A 26,846-nucleotide genomic window follows, 5' to 3' on the forward strand; every position below is an offset into this window, starting at 1 on the left:
AATTAATAAAAAAAAAGCAAACAGCACCTTTTGAGGAGATTGTGCTCCTAAGCCAGCAGAAACAATCTAATCTTACACAAACAGACCGGTCTCCGACCAATACGTCTCCGATATCTTCATAAAATATCCTTACAGGTATTAGAGCAGCACTTGTTTACAATTACAAAGAACCGTTCAGTTTTGGGGCAAATTTACTGATGGTTTAGAGCAGAGTATATTAGGCAATTGCTAAAAATGTAACTTCTTAACATATTAAAGGGAATCTACAGTCATTCTACCCCCAAACATACACCTCTCGGGGGGCGTAGGTTATTAAACACAAGTACACCTCTGCCATTATTAAGTCTTTAAAGACGCAGCCAATTTTCATTTTACATTTGCATTTTATCCCTCCCAAGAGCCACAATTTTTATTTTGGTGAAAAAATTTATTAAGCACCAGTCCAGCGTGTTTTTTTTTTTTTATTTCAGCGGTGGAGTGGTGGCACTAACGTATGTTCCCTGAGCCTAGTAATATACTTATGAGCTGCTGTCTTCATCAGTTATGGGGTCACTCCAATAAAAAAAAAAAAAAAAACACGCTGGAGCTTAAGGTTTATAAAAGAACAGTGGTTTGTGCCACCATTTTGAAAGACTTGTAATGGTCTGATTTTTCAGTCAACCAAGCTATGTTTTTTCCCCAGTGGCAAGCGGAGCAAGTCCAGCAATATCTTTACCTGGCCACTCCGTTCCTCTGTTACTTAGTAATCAGCGTTTGAATTACTATGCAAATGAGGCTGAAGAGCTAATGTAGATTTGAAGCCTGTGTCACTCCAGCTCTATTCCCCGCCCAGCTTCCTGCTTCTGTGCTCTGACACTTTAGTTATAGGAGCTGTCAGTCATGCATGAGGCAGCGGCACTCCACGGGGGATGGAACTGGAGAGACAGGCTTCAGATCTTCATTCTTATCAATTCATATGCTGACTTCTCAGTAACAGAGGAGCAGAATGTCCATGTAAAGGTGTTCTTGGACTGGTCTTGAAAGCGTTAAAGTGGATATACATAGTTTGGGAGGTATTAAATCCTGCTGATAGATTCCCTTTAAAAGGTAAAAAAAAGTGGGCGATTTTAATTTTCAGAAGTTAAATTTTTTTAGTATATTTTTTATTCCCCCTAGGTACTCAGTGTGATATTGTACTATAGTTAAAATTGTGGTTTGCAGCTGAGCTTAACAGGAGTACAAAGATAGCAACGACAGGGGATTCCAGCGAACCCCCAGCTGCCATGGTAACCCATTAGTGCCGTGATCACATTGAGTAGGTGGGATCAATGGGAGAAAGCAGGCGTGAGCACCGCTTCAGAGATTGACCACAGTATTTAAATGGTTAACAGCAGCTATGGGAACTCTGCTCCGGTCACTGCTGTTAGCCAGCATCGGTGTCTACGTATGATCGCCGATATCCACCTGAACCCTCTCCATACATGGGCATCACAGCAATGACTTTCTAATGTCATTTTGCATTAAAGGGTTAAAATAAAACCTAGTTCTTTTGCAGAGAAATCCACATTTAGACACTTTAGCAAATGTGGCTAGAAACGCTCTGGGGGTGGGGGGTGAGAGCGCGTCCACTGCTTAAGCTCCTGGGTCCTTTCACAGCCTAACTCCGCCCTCCACTACATGATTGACATGCTGCGGCCATGCTTACCAAATGCCGAGGCCTTGGAAGGCCTCTGTCCCGACAAGAGCACCTGACACCAATTTGCATCACTTCTAAAACGGAATGTCTCTACAACAAAGTGACGTTTTTGTTTAATAAGGGTCGGTTTCTTTCGTGCTATATAACTTACGCACATATAATCAGTTTGGAAGGGAAGAAGAATGACCCAACAAGAATCCCTTTTAGGGAACACTTAAAAAGTAACATTTTAACTGTTTTTTTTAATTTTTTTTATTTTATTAGGCCCTTTATTTGCCTGCAGATCGCTCACAAGACCCCTGAGAATGGCATAGCTCAACAAGCTGGAGCACAGAATGGAGAATGTATTCCATGGAAACCCAAAAGCCTGTGCTTCTGTCCCCCAAGAATGCACCTTTATAAAGGTTTTTGAGTGTTCTCAGTACATAGCCCCCACAATCTGCAAGCAATTAAAAGGGAAAAATTAAAGTCAAATGTCAACTGACTCTTTCAATCCCACTTGGATCTTATACACATTCTGCCCTCAGGTGGAATCCAAGAACTATTGTCTAACCCAAGTTCTGTAAATGGCTTTGAGGATTTCATTCCTGGTATCTGACAGTAGTCAGCGTGCTGTAGGCTATCACATGAAGATTTGTGTGGCCCACTAAGGATTTGTCCCCATCACGGATTCACTGCCTAATTGGCCACAATAGATCATAGTGGAGGCTACATAACATTCACCAAGATGTCTCCAGACTCTTCCCCGTCTTTCGCATGTGCTCAAGTATGAACCTGCTCTGATCTGTGAACGGGACACAAATGGCAGATCTCTCAATTCTGGTGTTCTCTGGCAATTGCCAATCAAGCTACATAGTGCTGGGCTGTAAGAACAAGTCAATACAGGACATTGGACCTGGAGATGTGGCATGCATGCTTGACCAGTCTGTCAAAAACCTGCATGACAGTGGCCTGCTGGAGGTCATTTTGGAAGGCTCTGGCAGGGTTACTATTGTTCCTCCATACACAAAAGAGCAGATACCAGTCCTGCTGTTAAGTTCATGCCCTTCCATGGCTCTTGTAACACCGCAGGGAGGCGAGAGTGAAGAGTGGACCATCTGGACCATGGAACAGACCTACCTGTGGGCGAGCTGGCCTAATGGAGACTGGCCCCTATACAGGGATCGTCAGGAGCAAGCCCAGAGGTCACAAAGCACAGTAGCCGATACTAAGAGGGGCGGCTCCAGCAGTGGACAGGGACCGGAACAGAGTGGAACAACGGGAGGAAGGGGAATCCAGAGGTACAGGAACCGGGAGCACGGATACTAGGAAACCAGGCAGGAGCGGAATGGATACCAGGAGCAGAAGTCTGAATGGGACTACTGGAAGACCGAAGCGGAGGCAGCTGTGAAAAGAGTAGGCGTAACATAGGAAGGGGATTATGCAGACAGGGCAGTATACTGGGGTACTGGTATATAGGGAACAGGAAGGGCTACTAAGACACAAGCGTGCAGAAGCAGGCAGGGCAGCCCAAGTGTACACAGATAGCAGTGTGGGCGCGGGTGCACAAGGCAGCAGGCGCAGGCCAAGGTTACTGAGCGGGTGGCAAGTAAATAACCAGGCACCTCCCCTTAAAGGAGGTGTCCAGAATTACCCCATGATTCACCTGGATTGGCTGCTGGGATTTACTGAGCAGAGGCACCTAAAGGCATAAATTACAGAAGAAATGCGCGGATGCCCTTTATGTGACCCGGCGCATGCGCAGACGCCGGGAAGAGTGTGCAAGCGGAAGTCGAGGAGAGACACGTCAGGACCGAGCAGAGATAGGGCGCCGGGAACCAGGAGAGGAGCCAGAGGAACCCACAGCGAGAGGGCGGACCCAGTAAGTGACCGGTGGACAGGCACAGCAGCGGTGACAGCTCTATCTGGCATCTGGTATCTGCCCCACACTCTTGAGACCGTGCTGGGAGACCATGCAAACTTTCTTAAGATACAGCACATTTGGATGAACCTCCTCTGCAGCCGAAAGTTTCTGTTGCAGGTACCGCCTCATGCTAAAAGTGATAATCTCCTGCTTATAGAACAATGAGTTTATAAAATCTACAGCAAGCAGCCCAGTAAGTGACACATTGCTGGAATCAGCGTCTCTAACTATGTTGCTGTTAGATTAGGTAGCAAAAACCTATTGTCTGTTTCCAATTAAGACTGGCATATCAATTTGGCACCTAAGGGATGGTCAAAAAAAAAAAAGATCAATGACTACGAGCAAATATAAAAATGTATGACAAAAGTCATAACTGCATTGAAAAAAAACAAATGGTATCACATAAAATCAGGAACTGTACACAATTAAGCAAACATGCTGCACCTTTAAGAGAGGCAAGGTGAACAAGAAGTGAAAGTTGAGATGAAAATGAGAATGGCTTCACCCAAGCAAAACTTTCATCCCTTTGTAAAGTAACCACGGTGGTCTCTCGTTTTTGATTTCCAAGAAAAATGCAGACCTATCCTCATGTCAGACCCTTCGCAAATTGGAATAACTAGCTCCAGCTGTCAAACAGAACACGCTTCCTGATGAAAAATACCGAGAAACACATATCATCCTTGGGCTGGAAATTAATCTACTGAAGCACATGTAATTAGATCTAATCACTGAAACATGCACAATGCTTTAATGAATTCTGTTAGAGGAAAGAAAATAAAGTGTAAAGTCGCTAGGAGTCGAGGATTAGGAAAGGAAATACATTCCTGCAAGTATTTCACCAGCTGGGTGGAAGCAGGAAAGAGGAGAGAAGTCCATGTCTATTTAAACAGTAGAAGCTGCCAATTCCCTCTAAATCTAAAGTTTCTATCCCCAAAGGAAAAAGTCCACGAGTGGATCACAGTCCACAAGGGTATGATGAAGCTAGCTTAGGCCATGTTCACACATTGCGTTTTTTTGTTGCTTTTTTTAATGCAAATTCAAAGCTGAGTTTTCATTACCAGCAAAAGCTATTAGATTTCAGATCTCTCATGCACACACTGATTTTTTTTGCTGACTGAATTTGAAAACTGCTGCATGTCACTTTGCAGCATTTTTTTTGCACTCATGGAAAGCAATAAGAAAGTTAAACACAGGTTTTTGCATTTTTGGTGTAGAAAACGTAGGAATAACAGGCGCTAAACGGTATGAGCATGAAAAACTCAGCAAAAAAATGCTGCAAATAAACAGCAAAACCAGTTTTTTTTTCAGCAGCTTCTTTACTGCCAAGAGAGGTGGTTTGCCTGCAGAAAAAAAAAAGAAAAAAAAAACAAATAAAAAACACAACGTGTGAACGTAGCCTTGTAATACATATATAAAAGTCTGGTAAAATCTTACAGGTGGGGAACCACTATCCCACTGATCTAAAGTTATCACCAGTGGGACCCCTATTGTCCACTTAAACCCACAAGTTCCCTGCTTGAAAAATACTGCTAATTTTTTGGCACTGATGGACCTGTCAGAGCACAGCGCTCACCTTCTCTTTCTTATTTCAAAGTCTGAGATTGACGAAATGTGAATGCTCAACCATTGCCCCGTTCAAACTATGGACTCAAGGCTTCCTGAGGGAGGTTGTAGACTCTGCGCTTCCATTGGCCTGAACTGTGAGTTCTCTGCTGCTGCAAGCAGACGCAACGTTACCTCTGCAAGTAGTTCTTACAACTATATAGACTGCATCATGAAAAGTCTTAGATGAGTGCGCAAAATGTGAACGTACACTAAATTGAAAAGTTGCTTGTTCCGCCAAGTAATTCGAAATTTTCACCATTAACGAAGAGGAGAATAACCCTTTAAGCTTTTTGAAACGGCAATGAACGATATAGTCCAGCTAATGGTAGCAACCTAAGCAGTGAAATGTCCAGACAAATATGGCCATTGATGGTGATTAGTTGTGCATGACAAAGCGAGGACACCAAAGGACCTTACATAAAGGAGCCGGTCAGAGCGAAGAATCTATAATAGGCAACAGCATCTCATCGGTTTTACAGAATTAGAAACAACAGTGTAATCTTGAAGGAAAATCTTTTCAGACTTTTGCTATAATTTCCCCGATCAAAATCAGAACAAAAAATTGTATGGCTTTAATATCATTTTATATGGGAATTTGACTACTCAGTGCCAGATTTCATCAGAGATTGCAGAGAATAGGTGGGGGTCCTAAAAGGGGTCACCACCATTTTACTAGTTAGAAAGATTACTGAACAGTAAGAGCATGTTCACACCGGGGGCAGACTTTCATCCTATGCAGCCTTTTTAGCTGCCCAGGGGCTGTGTCAGGGGTCACACTTTCACAAGGTATTCACGTTCCTTACCCACAGTCTCCATTGGTCACTAATAGATGACACTTTAATTTACAAGTATACTGGTAGAAGGGGACCCACAGGTTGTATTTTTGAACAGGGGTCCTCAATTCTTGTTCACCACTGGTTCATAGTTTGTTTTATTCATGTGAATTTTGGAGTAGATTCTGTTACTCAAAAACCACTTTAAATACTCAAAGCTTCCTATTGACTTAAATGGGAAAACATGCTGATATCAGGGCCCTTTTTTGCATAAGGACAACTCTTTAGGAATTTCTGCTATAAGAAAAAAAAAATTACCATTAAAAAGGGAAACAAAAATACCCTCCCCTCTACATACGAATAGCACATTACTAACCATCCTCACTGAGTTTTTTTACCTGGATATTTTTGGCAATAAAAACAACTTTTTCCCTTCTCCCATGCAGCACCACCTGAGAGCGGGTATCCGCCCATCAAGGACAGGAAACCTACTGAATTAAAGTATACATCGGTACATCTCCTCCGCATCAGTCTGGTTTCTTGTCCTTGAGGGAACCTAAAAAGAGACTTCACACGCTAGATATTAAATGGGTCCTCGTACAATATTTCGCCATATCAAAACAATGGAGAAAGAGTGAATCCTTGTCCGCGTTATTTCAAAGTGTTAGGAAAGGTCTCAAAGAAACAAGGGGTACCATAGCTAGATGGATTAAGGATGCCATTAGCTTAGCCTACTCCTCTAGTAATATATCAGTTCCAGAGAATATGAAGGCTCATTTTACCAGGGCCATGCCAACTTCCTGGGCTGAGAAGGCAGAAAGGGAAAAATCTTACTTACCGGTAACATTCCTCATAGTTTGTAAGCTTGCGAGCAGCAGGGCCCTCACTCCTCTTGGTATCTGTTTTGATCTGTGTTTATTGTTACGCTGTAATGTCTATTGTCTGTACAGATCCCCTCTATAATGTAAAGCGCTGCGGAATATGTTGGCGCTATAGAAATAAAATTATTATTATTTTACAGAGACCATGAAAGAACCCTTATATTCCCTCACTTTTTATCACTAGTTTGTGTACACACTACATAGTGTGTTAAGTAGAAATGTTGATTTGTGATGGTTGTGTTAATAATGGTCTGGAGGTCCTCTCATGCTCTGAAACCCAACTGATGCGGAGGAGAAGTACCGCCCTTTTATTCAGTAGGTTGTACTGTGCTGATAGGTTCACTTTAAATATTTTTGTAAACCGATTTGTGTGTGATGCATCAGCACTAAATAGTCTAAGTTGGTGAAGTGAAGTCAGAAAAATAGGCATAAATTACATTTATGTGATCAAATTACTAAAAATTGGCATGTGCATATGTATTCACCCCTTTTGCAATGAAGCCCCTAAACATTTCTGGTGCAATTACTTTCGTAAGTATCACATAGTATGTCAGTATATACACACCTTCTCTGAAAGGCCACAGAGGCTGCAACACCATTAAGCAAGACGTACCACTAACCAAACAACACCATAAAGACCAAGGAGATCTCCAAACAAGTCAGGGAAAAAGTTGTTGAGAAGTACAAATCAGGGTTGGGTTATAAAAAAAATAACCAGGGAAGACTGGGGTATGTATGGAGGAAGGTGCTCTAGTCAGATGAGACCAAAATTGAACTTTCTGTCCACTAAGGTAAAAGCTATGTCTGGGGCCAAACCAAAACAACTCATCACCCCAAGAACATCATCCCCACAGTGAAACATGGTGGTGGCAGGATAATGCTGTGGGAAAGTTTTTCAGCAGCATGGACAGGGTAAATGGTCGGAGTTGAGGAAAAGATGGATGGTGCAGTGATATTCTTAAAGGGCACCTGTCACCCCGTTTTTTCCGTATGAGATAAAAATACTGTTAAATAGGGCCTGAGCTGTGCATTACAACAGTGTATTTTGTGGACCCCGATTCCCCACCTATGCTGCCAAAATACGTTACCAAAGTAGCCGTTTTCGCCTGTCAATCAGGCTGGTCTGGTCAAAAGGGCGTGGTGTCTTCCCCCAGATCTTGCTTAGTTTTCCGTTGGTGGCGTAGTGGTTTGCGCATGCCCAAGGTCCCGAATCCACTGCACAGGGGAGTTAAAAGAGCGCGATGTGCACTATTTCATTGGTGATCGGTGGGGGCGGCCATCTTCCTTTGGCCGCGCGTGCGCAGAAGCGGCGCTCTGCTGGCCGCGGCTTCAGGAAAATGGCCGCGGGATGCCGCGCGTGCGCAGATGGAGATCGCGGCGGCCATTTTCCTGAAGCCGAGATGCGAACTCTGCTTCAGGAAAATGGCCGCCGCGATCTCCATCTGCGCACGCGCGGCATCCCGAGGCCATTTTCCTGAAGCCGCGGCCAGCAGAGCGCCGCTTCTGCGCACGCGCGGCCAAAGGAAGATGGCCGCCCCCACCGATCACCAATGAAATAGTGCACATCGTGCGCTTTTAACTCCCCTGTGCAGTGGATTCGGGACCTTGGGCATGCGCAAACCACTACGCCACCAACAGAAAACTAAGCAAGATCTGGGGGAAGACACCACGCCCTTTTGACCAGACCAGCCTGATTGACAGGCGAAAACGGCTACTTTGGTAACGTATTTTGGCAGCATAGGTGGGGAATCGGGGTCCACAAAATACACTGTTGTAATGCAGGGACTGGAGTAAAATTTGTGGAGTAAGGAATTCAGCCATTCATAATGAACTTGATGAGCAGGGGTTGCCATGCCCTTATTTTGCCCCAGCTTTGCTTACTTTGTTGGAGCTGGATAAAAATGTGAGAACGCCGTAAGTTGCAAAATGTTAGCGCAGCCTTGTTAAAATTTTGTGACTTTTCAGAATTCTGGCATAAAAGCTTAGATGAATCAGGCCCTTAGACGTTTTATTTTCATCTTCTATACTACATGTACATTAGGGTGCACCGTAAGATGTATTTTTTAACCCAGTGTTAAAGGAAGAAGAATCAGCCCTGTAAATTCTTCTCAATTTAAACATTGAGCACCTTTCCCTCTTATTCATTCAGGGTATATATGTATATGAAAACCTAGGTGTCCCCAATTGGGGTGTGTTCCTACAGAGTCCAACACTGTCCAATCAGTACTGTGTCAGACAGAACAGGGACACAGGAATGACAGACAGCAATTATTTAATTTCCAGTAGGTACACCTGAGGAACGGTACAACAGAGTTAAGAAAAGATATGGAATTTCATGGAAAACACAAGTATTTACTAAAAGAAACATGTCCGGAATGCCGATCAGTCCTTGAAGTGTAATGTTATTCAGTGCCAGGTAATAATCTGATTTTGAATTTCGAATATTTGTGGATTTCTTTAGGTTGCAAAATCAGACTATAATGTAACCAAAAACTATTTGTTTAATGCTCCTTGAGTGGATGAGCGCCATAGCTTCCTGGCCATCATAACCAGCAGGTGAGGTCATTCCCCCACCTTCATATGATCTGACTCTAGGTCAGGGTCACAGGGAGAGGAGATAAAAGCCACACAAGTGCTAATTAAATTCAACTCTTGTGTTATTGCCAATATGTTCAGATAAAGGTTGGTTTATTTTCCCTAGAAAACCATCCATGCTGTGAGCGAACCCGAGCCAACCATAACATGAAGAAAAACAAGCTTCAAGCAGACTGTGATAACAAGTATAGAGGTGGCACCGCTAAATAAAACATGGAAGGGAGAAGTAGATCTCCGCAGGTTCCGTGTTATTACACTCCTACCCGTGAACCATGTTACCGACATACTGTTCTAAACAGTAAATAAGTAGATACTTTAGAATGGGCGCCATATAGTATGCTCCAAATGTCCTGAACAGCAATTACTACATCAGATGGTAGAAAGACAAATTACATTAACCCTTCCCTGTAAAGAGTGTATCATCAACGTGCTGAAGGGAAGGACAGATAGGTCCTGGCTACTAAAGCTTCGGCCACGACAAACAAATGGTCCAACTATCTGCAAGGAGTTTGTGTGTTCTCCCCATGTTCGAGTGGGTTTCCTCCTGCTTCTCCAGTTTCCTTCCACACTCCAAAGACATACTGATGGGGAATTTAGATTGTGAGCCCTATTGGGGACTAATGGCGCTATATAAGCAATGCATAATAACCATAGCCAGGGTCCTTCCGGGAGGCGAAATCAACACATACAGGGTAAAGGGGTCAATGTGCCCCTCACTATAGCATGAGTGGTGATGGAAAAGGACCCCGAGAGTACTTGCATCTGTGATCATTCCCCCATGGAGTAGCCAGAGGAGAAAGAAAAAATAAAGAACCTTTTCTATGGCATCACCCCCGTCTTGAGTATGTGCTCTTTGACATATAGTGGAGGGGTGAGTGTACATAATGGGGTAAAGGGTCTTTTAAAATAAAATAATATAAGTGGATAAGCATTTGCTCCTCTACACCAGTGTATGCCATTTACGGTATGTATAACTAAGGGAAAAAGTAAAACTTACTTTGTTCCAATTCTATTTTTGTTTAGTTTCACAGAAAAGAATATGGAGCTTGTATAGCATAGGGCACCTGGTTGTATAGGAATCGAGGAATGGTGTACGGAAACCATAAGAGTGTACCCTAATATTAGTGGGTTCCCTTTAGAGTACACTGTCATATAACAATTGGCTCCACCGCTCATTCTTAGCAGTGCCTGTAACATTATTCTCCAGGTACACGGCTCACAGCACTAAAAGGCCATACAAGCCATAACAATCCTGAGCAAGCAATTTATACATTCTTAAATCTGGAATATGTTTGCTCCTTACTTATCCTGACAATGTGCAAAACAATGTTCAAGGCAGCACAGGGAAGAAAGAAAATGAAGATAAAGTATCATTGTGTGATGATGTACCCTTGCAAAGAATGCTAAATAGGGCTTGTCCTGGGCTGAAAAATGTATAATTATCTATCCATAGGACATCATTAATATGATATCAGTGGAGATCGGACACACACCACCACAATCAGCTGAAATCTGCGCCAGCGGAAATAAACCGGGAGGAACACAACAGCGCTAGTGATGAGCGAGTATACTCGTTACTCGGGTTTCTCCAAGCATGCTCAGATGGTCTCCAAGTATTTGGATGTGCTTGGAGATTTAGTTTTCGTCGCCGCAGCTGCATGATTTATGGCTGCTAGACAGCTTGAATACATGTGGGTGTGCCTGATTGTTAGGGAATTCCCACGTGTATTCAGGCTGTCTAGCAGTCACAAATCATGCAGCTGGGGTGACGAAAAATAAAACTCCAAGCATGCCAAAATACTCAGAGACCACCCAAGCATGCTCGGGGAAACCCAAGTAACGAGTATACTCGCTCATCACTAAACAGCGCCCTACACCGATTTGTGGCCGCTGCCAAGTACTGCGCTTTATCTACCATTCACTTGAATGGGAAATAAATGCTGTGATATGCCCCGTATATTGCCTATACTCAGCTGCTGCAGATCAGCGGATCAAGGGGTGCTGGGTGATAAAATTATTTTCTTACTGTTACCAGTTTGGGGTAGATATCAGGGCTGTGGAGTTGATAAGCCAAACCTCCGACTCAGACACCTCAATTTCCATGACACCGACTCCACAGCCCTGGTACATATGACTGATTGCTTCTTATTTTATTTATTCAGGGAAGATAGCATAAAAATGGAGTTCTCATGACAGCTATTTTATTCTTTTACGGTAGGAGTTAAATAACATTACATTTGGAAAGATCAGACATTTCCTGATGCTGAGATAGGTTTTTCTGGATTGAAGTATTTAACTTTTCCATACTTTTGAGTCCCTTTAACCTGTGATTACGTGATTATTTGTACAATTCAGGGCAAAACTTTAGTTACGCAGTATATTCTCAATTTGACAATCTCAGGCAGGGCTTCATCAGAGCCACATGAATGAGAAGGGGTCCCTCAATGGGTCCCCAACTGCCAATGCAACACCATGGTTATGTGGTTTGATGGACATGTCAATATAAATGCACTTGTAAAGAAAGGTTTCAACAAACCCCTCTTTATTAGGCCGTATCCAAACTTCTGCTTTTTGAATATTTGTGCTCAATCCATGTTTTTCTACAGAATTGTACATGTGGCTGTTCACATGTCTATCTTTTTGTAGCTCGTGTGTGCGCAAAATAATCACCGAGATGTTTTTGATTGGAGATGTGGATAAAAATTGCCTGGTAAAATCACAGGCAGCACATGGAAGTGCAAGCAGCAGGTGCCACCCTGTGAATCAATGCCTAGGTGGGGTATGCTATGGCAGGAAGAAGTCTCACTTAAGCCATCTGATTTTTTATCGGCATAGCACTCGGACCAATGGTGATTCAATGGGGCAGTGCTGATGACCAATTTTTTTCACTTACAGAAGCGGTCTGTGAAAAAAAAAAAAATCACAGCAAAACATAGCATTCTGCAATTTTACTCCAGAATCAGAAGACACTCACCTATTCAAGTCTATGTGTCGGATGACATTCGAGTGCAGTCCGATATCTGCGGACTCACAGAACTAAAAAGATGAAAATTTTGTTCTCCATCTCCTCCTCACAGTGTGTTATGGTTCTCTCATCCGAGGGCATCAGTTCACACCATGCTGACAGCAAATTTGAATCACAGTTTGGCTGGAGAGTCATTCGCACAATCAAACCAAATCTCTCCTATGGAGAGAATCTACAGTCGTGTAGATGGGTTTAGGAATGAGCAGTCAACCAACCATCTTGGGACACAACCTGACCCTTAGACCTCAACCAAAAACTCCACAGAGTCGCTACAACTGGTAACTGTTTTTTAGCGCCAGAGCTTGTGCCCACTACTTTCCAGACTAAAGCCAATGCGCTTGTGTATCAGTAACAGTGAAGATTCCCATACCTCGATGTGAAAGATTTATATTTGTATTAAAAAGTGTGATATTCCAAAAGGGGCACTGCGCCCCCTTCACGAGTCTGCATGCATTATTAGGCACAGCCCATGACCAACAATGGTCTAAATTTAATCTGTAATACAAGGAAGTTCATTGCAGCTTTAGCATTTTTATTCTTGACGTAAAGCTCTTAAAGTGCTCAGTCATTTCCAAGAACGGGTGACGGATCTGGAGTCCTAAGACACCAACTTCTAAGATATGTTATAAGCTCTCACATGACTGACTTTTTGAAGATAAAATGGCCATATACAAGCTCATGTCATTTTCCTGAATTGTCACTACAATCCTACAGCCGATCTAATCTGATAGACCGGAACATCTTCTGTACGTGACTAATGGCCAATGAATGTTCCGTTACTGGTGACAAATCTGAAAAAAGCTGCAGAGCAAACTCCTACACGGTCAGGAAAGTTTCACAACAATGACAAGCTAGGTGACTTCACGCAATCGGCACGTCACCGTACTCATGAATGAAATCTTCTTCCGGAACAAGCACAGGGAAAGCTATTTCCAAGGCCAAGAAGCACATGTGACAAGTCTTCCTGAATTCCAGGAACCTTTTTGTTCAGAAACTACTTCCCTTTTCAAATGCATCATTGTTCTTGAGGATGATCTAACAGAAACCCAGCCAGCCATCCCTTCTTGGTGTACGTGAGCCAGAAAGACCACAGAGCGATCTGGATGGGTGAGATAGCAGCAGAAGAGCTCAGACGGAAATAGAGAGAATTCCCAGCTGGACACAAGCGCAACTATGGGACCTTTCTATGTATAGACGACAATAGGAAATTAGGTCAGGGGCCTTACAGATCGTATAAAGAGGAGATAACGGATGGGAAAAATACCTCAACACAAAGTCACTTCTGCATTTTACTCCATCCAAATTTTAAGGTCATTTGTGACAGCAGGCGAATACCTGGCACAGGCCTAAGGGGGTTGTCTACTGCTCATTCCTCATGTTTGCCCATGTTAAAATGAAAAAAAAAAACCCAAAAAAACAAAACAAAACTTATACTCACCTCTCGTGCTGATGTTGTTCCAGTGTTGTTGGCGCTTACATTCCCAGAGCCAACATGAGGTCGTTACATCACACGAGTCCTGCACCAAATCAGCACTGCTGTCATTGTCCCAGTCTTTGGACAAATGTGACATCAAGAGGAAGTCAGAGAGCAGCTGCTGCTGGTTCCTGTTGATGTTCAATGCGTTCGAAGGTGGGCACAGTGACGCCCGCAGCTATAAACCTGTTAAATCAGCGGTCAATCTCTGGCAGCGGAATTTAAAGGGAACCTGTCACACCCCGAGGCGTTTTTAACTAAAAGAGCCGCCTGGTGCAGCTCTAATGCTACATTCTGTGAAGGTGGCTCTTTTAGTTGGGGTCCCTGCCAACACTGCAATATTACTTTTTATAATTTGCCCGCCATAACTTTAGTCTGTCTGGGGGGGTACGTCTTTCCCCCCCAGACACAAACGCCTCCCAGCCATCACTCAGCCCCTCCATGCGCCGCCTCCCCTGCCTTCATTAACGTCCCCGGCATGTGAGTCAAAGGGCAGCGCAAACTGCACATGCCCGCAAAAGGAACTTACAGCGCAGACGCCGGGGATGTGCCCCCCGGACAGACTAAAGGTATGGTGGGCAAATTATAAAAAGTAATATTGCAGCGTTGGGGTGTGTGTGTGTGTGTGTGTGTGTGTGTGTGTGTGTGTGTGTGTGTGTGTGTGTGTGTGCGCGTGTGTGTGTGCGTGTGCGTGTGTGTGTGCGTGTGCGTGTGTGACAGGTGGGCGCGTCGTTCCACGCTGATATCGGCACGTCCGTGATGTGATTGTGGTGTTCCTCCGATGGGTTGTCATGACATTCAGGGGTCTGACCTGCTGATGCACTGCTCTTCATATAGCACAAGCATCTTCCCTAAGGGGACTATTAACTATTAACTGAAGTTCAAAAGTTTTAGAAATATGTTTAAAAAAAAAAAAAAAGTTCAAATCACCCCATTTTTCCCCATCAAAAAAAAAATTAAAAAAAAATACATATTTGGTATCGCTGCGTTCCTAAAGGTCTGATGTATCAAAATATAAAATAAATTAATCCAATCAATAAACAGGGCAACAACAGGAAAAAAAAGCGTCAGAATACCTTTTTTTTTGGCTGCCACAACATTGCAATACATTGCAACAATACGCAATCAAAATACAATGGGCGCAAAAAAATAAGCCCTCACACAGCCCCACATGCAGAAAATTAAAAAAAATGATTCAGCCTTGGAAACTTAAGACAAAAACTATAATATATATATATATATATATATATATATATATATATATATATATATATCTATATATATATATATATATATATATATATATATATCTATATATATATATATATATATATATATATCTATATATATATATATATCTATATATATATACATATATATATATGCACACATATATATACACATATATACATACACTCACATATATATTGTATATATATATATATTGTGTGTACATATACATATATATATATATATATATATATATATATATATATATATATATATATATATATATATATATATATATATATATATATATATATATATATATATACATATATATACACACACACATATATTTCTCTGAGAAAGGCTCAGATGGAGCCGAAACGTCGCCCAGAACAGTGGGTTAATTAAACCTTCCACATTTTCACTGAAGAAGTGGAGTGCTGACTCTTTTTTTGAATACGTATGAATTTGGTGCAGTAGTTGGACTGGTTGCCTGGGGCCTTGCACCCGAAGATAAGTAAAAGTGTTGTGCTGCTCCATTTTTTTGATATATATATATATACACACACACAAACACACTATGCAAGGTTGGCATCTGTGAACTTGTACTAACTTGGAGAATCATACTGCCAGGTCAGTTGTACCATATAGTGAACATGGTATATAAAATGTTCAAGAAATTGCACTTTTTTTCAATTTTGATGCACTTGGAATATGAAAATTCCAAGTGCATCATTTTACAGTACACTACTCTCACGGGAGACCTAGGTAGGAAAGAGCTAATAACCCGGGCCCCTGCGATTTCCCTCAGACTAGGGAAACCCTGACTGACCCTCTCCCAGAGTTTACACTGATGGTGTGCATGTCTGGGCCTCCACCCTCGCCCTATCTCCTGTTTCAACCCTAGGCTGAAACTACCACCCACCACCCAGTGAAGACCACACTCCAATACCCACAGTTAGCACAGACAAGGATAACGGAAAAATAAGCACCACGCCGCAGTCACTCAGGAATACACTATAAGTGCAAAGGGCAAAACAAATACAAATATGGGAAGGAGAAAATAAGACAAAGGGAAATACACCACCAGCAACGATACTCCAACTACTAGCTCACCACTCCAGACCGAGATAACCACGCACAAGACAGAAGCTATAATCGGCGACGCCCAATGTTCAGGAGAACTATTTAAAGGCAGTGGGCATGGCCCAGCTTCCAATCCGAGCACCAGGTAAATTAACCCCGGACCAGCTAGATAAAATCTAGCCGACGCCAATGAGCGCATAGTGGACAAAAGCGGAATTACCACTGTCTGTCGAACGACCTGGTCTGAACAGCGTCCGATATGACAGTACCCCGCCTTCTACGAGGGACCCCAGGGCCCTCACGGCTTATAGGACCCGGCTTGTCCGGATGGCGGCGGTGAAAAAACCTGACCAGCCGATCCGCATGAATGTCCGAGGCTGATACCCAGGACCTCTCCTCAGGCCCATAACCACGCCAGTGTACCAAGTACTGTAGTGCGGCGCACTACACGAGAGTCAACCACCTTGGAGACTTCAAATTCCAAATTACCATCGACCAAGACTGGAGGTGGCATAGGCGCCGCGTCCACGGAACCCACCACCTTCTTTAAAAGAGACCTGTGGAACACGTTGTGTATCTTATACACCGTAGGAAGCTCCAATCGGTACGCTACTGGGTTAATGACGGCGGTGACCCTAAATGGACCAATAAACCGTGGACCCAATTTAAGGGATGGTATTTTGAGTCTTATGTTTTTTGTAGATAACCACACCCAGTCATCCACACTCAGGTCCGGACCTGGCACACGCCTACTGTCAGCCACACGTTTGTACCTAGCACCCACACTCAACAGGCGCTGTTTAACTCTCCTCCAGACTGATGATAATTGTGCTCCTAACTCGTCTTCCTCCGGGACGCCAGAAGAGCCCCCCTGACTCAACGTACAAAATTGAGGATGAAGCCCGTAAACACAAAAAAACGGAGACTCCCCAGACGACTCCTGGCGGTGATTATTGATGGCAAACTCAGCCAAAGGAAGAAACTTCGACCACTCCTCCTGGTTATCCGAAACAAAGCAGCGTAAGTACTGTTCCAAATTTTGGTTCATACGTTCGGTCTGACCATTTGACTGAGGATGAAACGCCGAAGAATGAGACAACTTGATCCCCAGCCGTGAACAAAATGCTTTCCAAAATTTTGCCACAAACTGAGACCCCCTATCAGACACGATGTCAGATGGAACCCCATGAAGTCTGACCACCTCCTGCACAAATACCTGAGCCAGAGTCTTAGCGTTAGGCAACGAAGGCAAAGACACAAAGTGCGACATTTTTGAGAACCGATCAACAATCACCAAGATGACCGTGTTCCCAGCTGAGGAGGGCAAGTCAGTGATAAAATCCATGGAGATTTCCGTCCATGGCTTACTAGGTACCTCGAGAGGAAGTAGTGTGCCAGCAGGAGCAGGGCGTCTTAGCCCTAGCGCACGTGGTGCAAGCTGAAACGTATGAGACCAAGTCCTGTCGGATCTTGGGCCACCAAAACTGACGTGACACCAACTCCAAGGTACCCCTAACCCCTGGATGGCCAGCCAGGACAGCATCATGATGCTCTGCCAAAACCTTTAAGCGGAGATGAAGCGGTACAAATGTTTTGTTGATGGGAAGCTCAGATGGTACCTCCTCCTGGGCCTCGGCAATCTCAGCCTCAACCTCGGTAGTGAGAGCTGAAACCACAACACCCTTTTGGAGGATGGGTACTGGATCCTCCCGAGGTTCTCCCCCAGGAAAACACCTGGACAAAGCATCCGCCTTAGTGTTTTTAGAACCAGGTCTGTAAGTGACAACAAAGTTGAACCGCGTGAAAAACAATGCCCAGCGAGCCTGCCTGGGAGACAGACGCTTGGCAGACTCCAAATAAAGCAAATTCTTATGGTCGGTAATAACAGTAACCTGATGAACCGACCCCTCCAAGAAGTGTCGCCATTCCTCAAAGGCCAATTTGATTGCCAACAACTCTCTGCTGCCGATATCGTAGTTACGTTCGTCGGGCGACAGTTTCTTGGAAAAATAGGCGCATGGACGCAAACCGCTCAAGGATGAGCCTTGTGACAGCACCGCCCCCACACCAACCTCAGACGCATCGACTTCTACAACAAAAGGTTTCGATACATCTGGCTGCACAAGAATGGGAGCCGAAACAAACCTGTTCTTAAGAGATTCAAATGCGCACACCGCAGCCTCAGGCCAAACGGAGAAATTGGTACCCTTTTTAGTCATGTCAGTTAGCGGTTTAGCAATGATAGAAAAATCCTTGATAAACTTCCTATAGTAGTTAGAAAACCCAAGGAACCGCTGGAGTGCTTTTAGGTTATCAGGCCGTTCCCAATGCAACACCGCTTGCACCTTAGCGGCGTCCATTTTAAAACCAGAAGCAGACACAATATAGCCCAAGAAAGGCAACTCCTGTACCGAAAATACACATTTCTCCAGTTTTGCATATAGCTTATTCTCTCTGAGAAGCTGTAACACCTGCCTGACATGATCTAAATGAGTATCCCGGTCGCAAGAATATATGAGGATGTCATCTAGGTACACAATAACGAATTTCCCCAAAACATGCGAGAACACATCATTTATGAAATGCTGAAACACTGCAGGTGCGTTTGTCAACCCAAATGGCATCACCAAATTTTCAAAATGACCCTCAGGGGTATTAAAAGCCGTCTTCCACTCATCACCTTGACGGACTCTTATGAGGTTGTACGCCCCCCTGAGGTCAAGCTTGGTTGACCACTTAGCACCTGCCACCTGGTTGAACAAATCCGATATCAATGGCACAGGGTATGGATCACAAACCGTAATCTGGTTTAACTCCCTGAAATCCAGACACGGCCGTAGTCCACCATCTTTCTTCTTAACGAAGAAGAACCCTGCTGCCACTGGTGAGGATGAAGGCCTGATGTGCCCTTTGCTCAAACTTTCAGCAATGTAATCCTTTAGCGCTTGTCTCTCCGGACCGGAGATGTTAAACATCCTTGCTTTAGGCAATTTGGCCCCTGGTTTAAACCGGATAGTACAGTCATAGGAGCGATGTGGTGGCAACTCTGAACAACCCTTCTCAGAGAACACATCCACAAAATCCAGAAGTGACTCAGGAACGCTTGAAGTCACAGCAGAAACACATGTGGCCAAGCAATTCTCCTGACAGAAATCACTCCACTGAATTATGTCCTGAGTTTTCCAGTCAATAACCGGGTTGTGTGTAGACAACCATGGAAAACCCAGAACCAATTGTGCTGGAAGACTCTTGAGCACCTTACATGTAACCTGCTCGAAATGAAGAACCCCAATATGGAGTTTAACCTCAGCCACAAACTCAGTAATCTCCCCCTGTGGGAGAGGAGCAGAATTGATGGTGACCACGCAGATAGGATGAGGAGGTTTTTCGATCCTAAAACCAGCAGTGCGCGCAAACTCCTCATCAATGAGATTTGTGGCAGAACCACTATCCACAAAAACAGTGATTGGCAGCTCTCTGCCAGTGACAACAACTTTGGCAGGGAGCATGCACTGAGAAACCATCATGGAGGATATACATAAGCTCAGATTGGACTCCTCCACACCCTCTGAGCTTAGAAGTTTTCCGCCTTTGCGTTTTTCTTTGACAGCAGAGGACAAATATTAACAAAATGACCAGTTTTACCACAGTAAAAACAGGCTCCCTGCTTCCTGAGCACAGGAGCTCAATGCTTAACATGTGACACCCCTGCGATTTGCATAGGTTCCGTGGGCTCACCTGCAGCAACCTCACGTGAACCTAAACTTTCACCCGCAGGCGGCGTCTCATGCTCCCCCCTGACGCAAACGGCGATCAATGCGGACAACAAGACTCATAGTGGAATCTAGTGAAGCAGGAGTCCCCTACATCAGGAGGGCTTTTTTAACCCTATCAGAAACTCCATGAATAAAGTGACTCTGCAGCGCGGGATCATTCCACTGTGTGCCGACCGCCCAGCGGCGAAATTCAGAACAGTAATCCTCTGCAACACGCTCCCCCTGGCGAATAGTGCGTATCTTAGATTCTGCTAGAGCCATTCTGTCCGGATCGTCGTAAATGTGTCCTAGAGCAGAAAAAAAACTCTCCACAGAGTTAAATGTAGCAGAATCAGACGGCAAAGAAAACGCCCATGCTTGGGGATCCCCGCTTAATAATGACAACACCAGGCCCACACGCTGAGTCTCATTACCTGAGGAGATCGGGCGCATACGAAAATACAGTTTGCAAGCTTCACGAAAAGAAACAAATTTACTGCGTTCCCCAGCAAACTTTTCAGGCAAAGGAAACTTAGGCTCAGCAACTTTACCTGTAACTCCGGCTTGCACATTAGATACTGCTAGTCCCTGTTGCTGCACTGCCCCCCTCAACTCAGTGACCTGCAGGGACAGCGCCTCCAACTGGCGGGTTATGGAAATCATGGGATCCATGGAAATAATGTTGGCCGATGATTTAATCTCACGGGAGACCTAGGTAGGAAAGAGCTAATAACCCAGGCCCCTGCGATTTCCCTCAGACTAGGGAAACCCTGACTGACCCTCTCCCAGAGTTTACACTGATTGTGTGCATGTCTGGGCCTCCACCCTCGCCCTATCTCCTGTTTCAACCCTAGGCTGAAACTACCACCCACCACCCAGTGAAGACCACACTCCAATACCCACAGTTAGCACAGACAAGGATAACGGAAAAATAAGCACCACGCCGCAGTCACTCAGGAATACACTATAAGTGCAAAGGGCAAAACAAATACAAATATGGGAAGGAGAAAATAAGACAAAGGGAAATACACCACCAGCAACGATACTCCAACTACTAGCTCACCACTCCAGACCGAGATAACCACGCACAAGACAGAAGCTATAATCGGCGACGCCCAATGTTCAGGAGAATTATTTAAAGGCAGTGGGCATGGCCCAGCTTCCAATCCGAGCACCAGGTAAATTAACCCCGGACCAGCTAGATAAAATCTAGCTGACGCCAATGAGCGCATAGTGGACAAAAGCGGAATTACCGCTGTCTGTCGAACGACCTGGTCTGAACAGCGTCCGACATGACAACTACGTCGTAGAATGAATTTTGTTATTCAAAAGTACAACTCATCCTGCAAAAAACAAGACTTATGGTTGTTGGAAGAAAAAAAAAATTCGAAAAACGGAAAATCGCCATGTTATGAAGGAGTTAAGACCACATCCGGTGGTAATTTGTTTCAGCAGAACTGCTAGGAGTCTGATTTCTGTGGCTGTAAATCAGGCATACAGAAGTTTAACTTATAAATGCCAACATAACATCAGTATTATGAAATCCTTCTGAGGTCTGTATAGTTATTCTCTTTCTTGGATACTGCCAAAAAAAAAAAAAACAATGTGAACAGAGCTTAAGAATGGAAGTACTCCCCAATGTGAAGCCAAGATGTATGCAACTGGCATACGGTGAAATAAGTCACCCAGTGACTCACCCCGGAGAAGGAGAGAGGAATGAAAAAAAAATCTCAGTCCACAACATAGGAAAAACAAAGGTTTTCTACATTTAAATGACAGGGGCAGGACATTCAGCATACATGATGCACAAGGAGGCCTATGGTTGATTTAAGGGGAATCTGTCACTAGGTTTTTGCCATTTAATCTGAGTGCCGCATAATCTAGGAGCAGAGACCCTGATTACAGTGATGTGTCACTTACTAGGTTGTGTTTCGCTACTTCCATACAATCAGGGTTTTATCAGCAGGAGAGTATCACTACAGGCCTTGTAAATCCTACTCCAGCCCCGCCCCCAGCACTGATTGGCAGCTCTGACACTATACTGTGCACACAGAAAGCGGTGTTGTGTGCAGGGTTATACACAGCTCAACATATGAGCGCTGCAGCAGAGAAAACTGATTCTATAATTGCTGCACGCAATAGACTATCTGATTCATCACCGGAATCAGGGTCTCTGCCCCTACATCATGCTGCTCTAATATTATGTTGCAAAAACTTGCTGACAGATTCTTTTTAATACTCCCAATATAGATCTTTGATGAAGCCAAAAACTTCATGTCTTCAGAACCTTATACTCTTCATAATTCAGTACACAGTTTTGGACACATGGGAAGAAGCTGATAGTGCACAATACTTACAGTTCCCACCAATGGATATATGAATCCGGCACCGATACTGGCACGGACATCACTGATGGGTAGAATGAAGCCAGTGGGTACTCCTTTCTTATCAGGCTGATGTGATAAAGACAGGTGTGTCTTGGCCATACAAATTGGAAGTTTACCAAAACCCTGAGTAAAACAGTGAAGATTAAATTAACATTTAAAGGTCTATAAAAATATGCGCAAACTGTTGAGAACAAGAAACTACAACCGCAACACTGCATTTTTATTCCACGCATGAAATCCCTTTAAAAAAAGTTTGGTGCTGCCCAAATATTAGGGTCATGGAAAGAAAAAGACACGGTCACAATTCCACCGCTCAGCGTGTCTTTGGACGCAGGGATTGACTGCTCAGCCATCTAATCTTGTGCAGGGACGTGCGGAGCTGTCGGTATTTTGATTGACAGCTCAGCCGTCCAATCGGAGACTGGTCAGTGCTGTGCTTAGTTCAGGTGTCCCCTGTTCTTAGTGACTGTATTTAACGAAGCTGTCAGTCATAGCTTTCAGCTCAGTGTGGTGTTTTCTCTGTGCTTTGTGCTCTGAACTCACACATCCTGATCTTTGTTGCCGGACCCTGGATTTGCCTATTGACTGACCGTTTGGATTACCCCTTTTGCCTTGACATCCTTTGACCCTGGAATTCTGACTCTGGACTGTGATCTGACTATGCCTGTGTCTCTTACCTCTGTTTTTGGCATACCCTCCTAGCTCTTGACCTCGGACTCATTGACTACCCTGACTCACGGCTTGTCCGGGAGAAGTGACTCAGCGCCACAGACACATTCACTTTAGCCGTTCTTTACGGTTTATCTTCGTTTTTCACTTATGCATCTCACTGCTCTAATATGCAAAGTATTACGTACAGTAACAACTGACTTCTATGCTCCAGTGATGGATAACCACAATGGATGATTTCTTTTACCTGTTGCGTGTAGATCTCAATCTTTGACTGCGCCTTTGGAGACAGTTCTATATCTGCAGCACCGTACACCTTCTGGGCTATGGTTCTGATCTTTTCTACAATAGGGAGCTATAAAACAGAAGCATACAAGAAGTGGTCAATTTTGGTCAAGTGTCCTAGCTAAATGACCTTAGTAGCAAGGCTAGCATTATCAAACATTTGTAATAAGGCGTTGCACAGGTTAAGTAGAATTTGAGGAATCTGAAATACAGGGCTTGCTAGGAGTGTCCAGGATTGGTGCTAAAAAGCTGAAGTTGATAAACTAGAGACAAGAGAGCAAAAGAGAAAACTGTAGTTTCAATTCTTATTTAACAGCAAGCAACGTCGATATTGGAAAATTTAGTTAACGTGTATTAATAAGGCAAAAATCACAGAGATCTGGTCAATTCATCCTGAATTTATCCATCTGAGCTCCTCATAAAACAACCTTGAGGACTGGGCCAAAACGCTTGACATCGGCCAAGTGTAAATGGGGGCAAACCCTGTGTATACTCCATTACTGCCTGCATTTCTACAAGGATTGGCTGTGTCTGTGCTTTCAGAGTATGCTGATGATGCCGCAGAAGAGTTGCCCATTGGTTAGCATTGTAACACTGGGATCTAAGGTGTTGTAAAGGAAAATAATATAATCAGTTGCTCTGTTCTGTGGAAGAAGAGTCCATAAGGACTGATCTCCAGCACCAACGAGAAAATGTTTAAAAAAAAAATACCTTTTTCTGTACAATCTAAAATATGGCTGTTTGCAGTTATGAGTAAGGGTATGTGCACACGTCAGGATTTCTTACAGAAATTTCCTGAAGAAAACCGGAAATTTTCTGCAAGAAATCTTTTTTGCGTTTTTTTCCCTTTTTTTTAGCATTTTGCAAGCGTAATTAGCTTGCAGAATGCTAAAGTTTTTCAAGCGATCTGTAGTATCGCTTGGAAAACTGACTGACAGGTTGGTCACACTTGTCAAACATAGTGTTTGACAAGTGTGACCAACTTTTTACTATAGATGCTGCTTATGCAGCATCTATAGTAAAAGATAGAATGTTTAAAAATAATAATAAAAAAAAAAAAATGGTTATACTCACCCTCTGCAGACAGCCGATATCCTCAGCGGCATCCGTTCCTATAGATGGTGTGGTTCAGGACCTTCGATAACGTCGTGGTCACGTGAGCGGTCACATGACCGGTCTCGCGACCAATCACAAGACAGCGACGTCATCGCAGGTCCTGAACCACACCATCTTTAGGAACCGAAGCGGCAGCATGCAGCGGTGAGAGGCGGGAACACTCCGGGGGCTATCGAAGGTGAGTATATCACTATTTTTTATTTTAATTCTTTTTTTTTACCAATTATATGGTGCCCAGTCCGTGGAGGAGAGTCTCCTCTCCTCCACCCTGGGTACCAACCGCACATGATCTGCTTACTTCCCGCATGGTGTGCACAGCCCCGTGCGGGAAGTAAGCAGATCAATGCACTCCTAGGTGTGCGGAATCCCCGCAATTCTGCATTTTTAATGAACATGTTGCTTTTTTTTCCGCGATGCGATTTTTTCGCGGAAAAAAATGCAACATTTGCACAAAAAATGCGGAATACACTGTAAATAATAGGATGCATATGTTAGCGTTTTTTTTCGCGTTTTTATCACGTTTTTATAGCGAAAAACCGCGAAAAATACTGAACGTGTGCACATGGCCTAAGGGTTGCTAACCCGAAACGTATAAGCCTATGGATCCTTTATCTTCTTTTCCTCATTATACTTTTAATTGCACAGTAAAAGTTATGTTCTCACTGGTTCCAGAGCCCAGTGCTCCTGACCCTTCTACCATTTCTGACCTGGATACCAGCCTGGTGTGTTCCTACACTCCCTGCACCACACCGTGGCTAAGCAGGGTCTACCAGGGCTATGGAAATACAAGTGGTTTTCACATTGAATTGTCCTCCATGGAAGGTGAGCGGATTCCTTTTTTTTTGCTTCCCTTGGATGGATTTTTTACCAATACTTTTTCACTTGTAGTAAAACTATGCAAAGTTCACGTTTAGTAAAATCTATGTAGTATAAAACTATATTATACAAACCTACAAGCAATTTAAAAGTAATATATTGTGTCATTGTCCCTTAATGGGGCTGCGTCTGCTGGAAAGCTGCACAACTTTAGATGATATCTATTATGAAAACACACCTTTCTTGTACAAGGTCACGAAAAGTATTAACTGTACCAAATGCAGAGGACATCTCACATGAATCCCCACATCTGCTGTGTGGGAAAGCAGCCGAGATCAGTAAGAGCCTCTTGTTTTAGAAGCAGGGGAAGTTCATCCTGACACAGTCGTTATGTGATAGGGTTTCTCGATTAAGAAATACTAAAATTAAATATTTAACCTTCAAACTCCCTCTGATATCGCCACGAGGAACATCTGTTCACTTTAGGGGAGTATTCATTAATGGGCACAACCGTGCAGCCATATGTGTGGACTTGAAGCTAGCTGGCGGGAGTATATCCTTTAGAGCACATTTATTGCCAGTAGGAGTAACAATAGTGAACCAGCTGTGAGAAGATATCTGCCCAGTACCTACTGGCAGCTCTCACCATTTGCCTCTTCCCTTAACCAGGCTTTTAAAATGGATGGCTTATCCTTAGGATGGGCGAACAATATTTAAGGATGCTTGGCAACCACAGAGTTTTACACTGGTTTGTTCTTGACAAGCTCTACTATTTGTAGCAGTAGAAAAAAATATATATTTGCAGGACCGTCATCCATCAGCAGTGTCGGTAATCAATGGCTGCCGTTATAGAGCCCTGCACACATCTTTCCTTATGCCGGTATCCCCGGTGCCATTCCTAATTAGTAGATTTAGTGCTGTGTGTACATGACTTAACACTGGATCTCTAAATCTTTTTATGCAACTCTATTTGGCAGCTGTTTCCTATTAAAGGGAAGCTGTCACGTTAGAAAACGCCATTAACCTGCAGATACGGGTTATTCTGATTAATATTGTTTCAAAGCTGCCCGATTGCTGCACTGAAATCCCGGCTACGAGGAGAAAATTAACTATTCCTCCCAGTAGCCTCCAGCTTTCAGTGATAGAGGCGCGGCTTCAGTCACCAGTCAGTACATAGTGAGCTCGTCCCCAGCACTGACTGACAGCAGGCTCGGCAGCGCATCAGTGCAGACCCAGCTGTCAGTCAGTGCTGGTGCGCGCTCACAGTATAATGAGTGGTGACTGAAGCCACGCCTTTATGACTGAAAGCCCTAGTCTGCCAAGATGAATAAAGTTCAAATTCTCATGGAAGCCTGGGCTTTCAGTGCAGTGGCCAGGCAGCTTTGGAACATTATTAACCTCCAAAATAACCCCATATCGGCAGGTTAATAGCATTTAATAGCATTTAAGCTCCCTTTAATGTTTACATTGGATTTTACTTTATGGAGGCTTCAAGAGCCCTTTCAAATGGCTGATCAGTAAGGGTGCGGAGCGTGATCCCCACTGTTCAAATAATTGCCTGTTTTAAAATT

The 26,846-nt window shown here is 43.8% G+C and overlaps 1 protein-coding gene across 2 annotated transcripts in view; it reads right to left on the reverse strand.

The window, feature by feature from the left end:
- Positions 1-26,846, reverse strand: part of MTHFD1L (methylenetetrahydrofolate dehydrogenase (NADP+ dependent) 1 like) — a 310,972-nt gene that overhangs the window by 54,962 nt on the left and 229,164 nt on the right. For both annotated transcript variants that reach the window (XM_077283047.1, XM_077283048.1), the window contains 2 exons: positions 23,306-23,413; positions 22,360-22,512 (listed from right to left, as the gene is read on the reverse strand). In XM_077283047.1, coding sequence (XP_077139162.1) covers positions 22,360-22,512; positions 23,306-23,413 — 261 coding nt within the window. The remainder of the gene's footprint in view (positions 1-22,359; positions 22,513-23,305; positions 23,414-26,846) is intronic.

This window comes from Ranitomeya variabilis, chromosome 2 (genome assembly GCF_051348905.1).
Source record: "Ranitomeya variabilis isolate aRanVar5 chromosome 2, aRanVar5.hap1, whole genome shotgun sequence".
NCBI lineage: Eukaryota > Metazoa > Chordata > Amphibia > Anura > Dendrobatidae > Ranitomeya > Ranitomeya variabilis.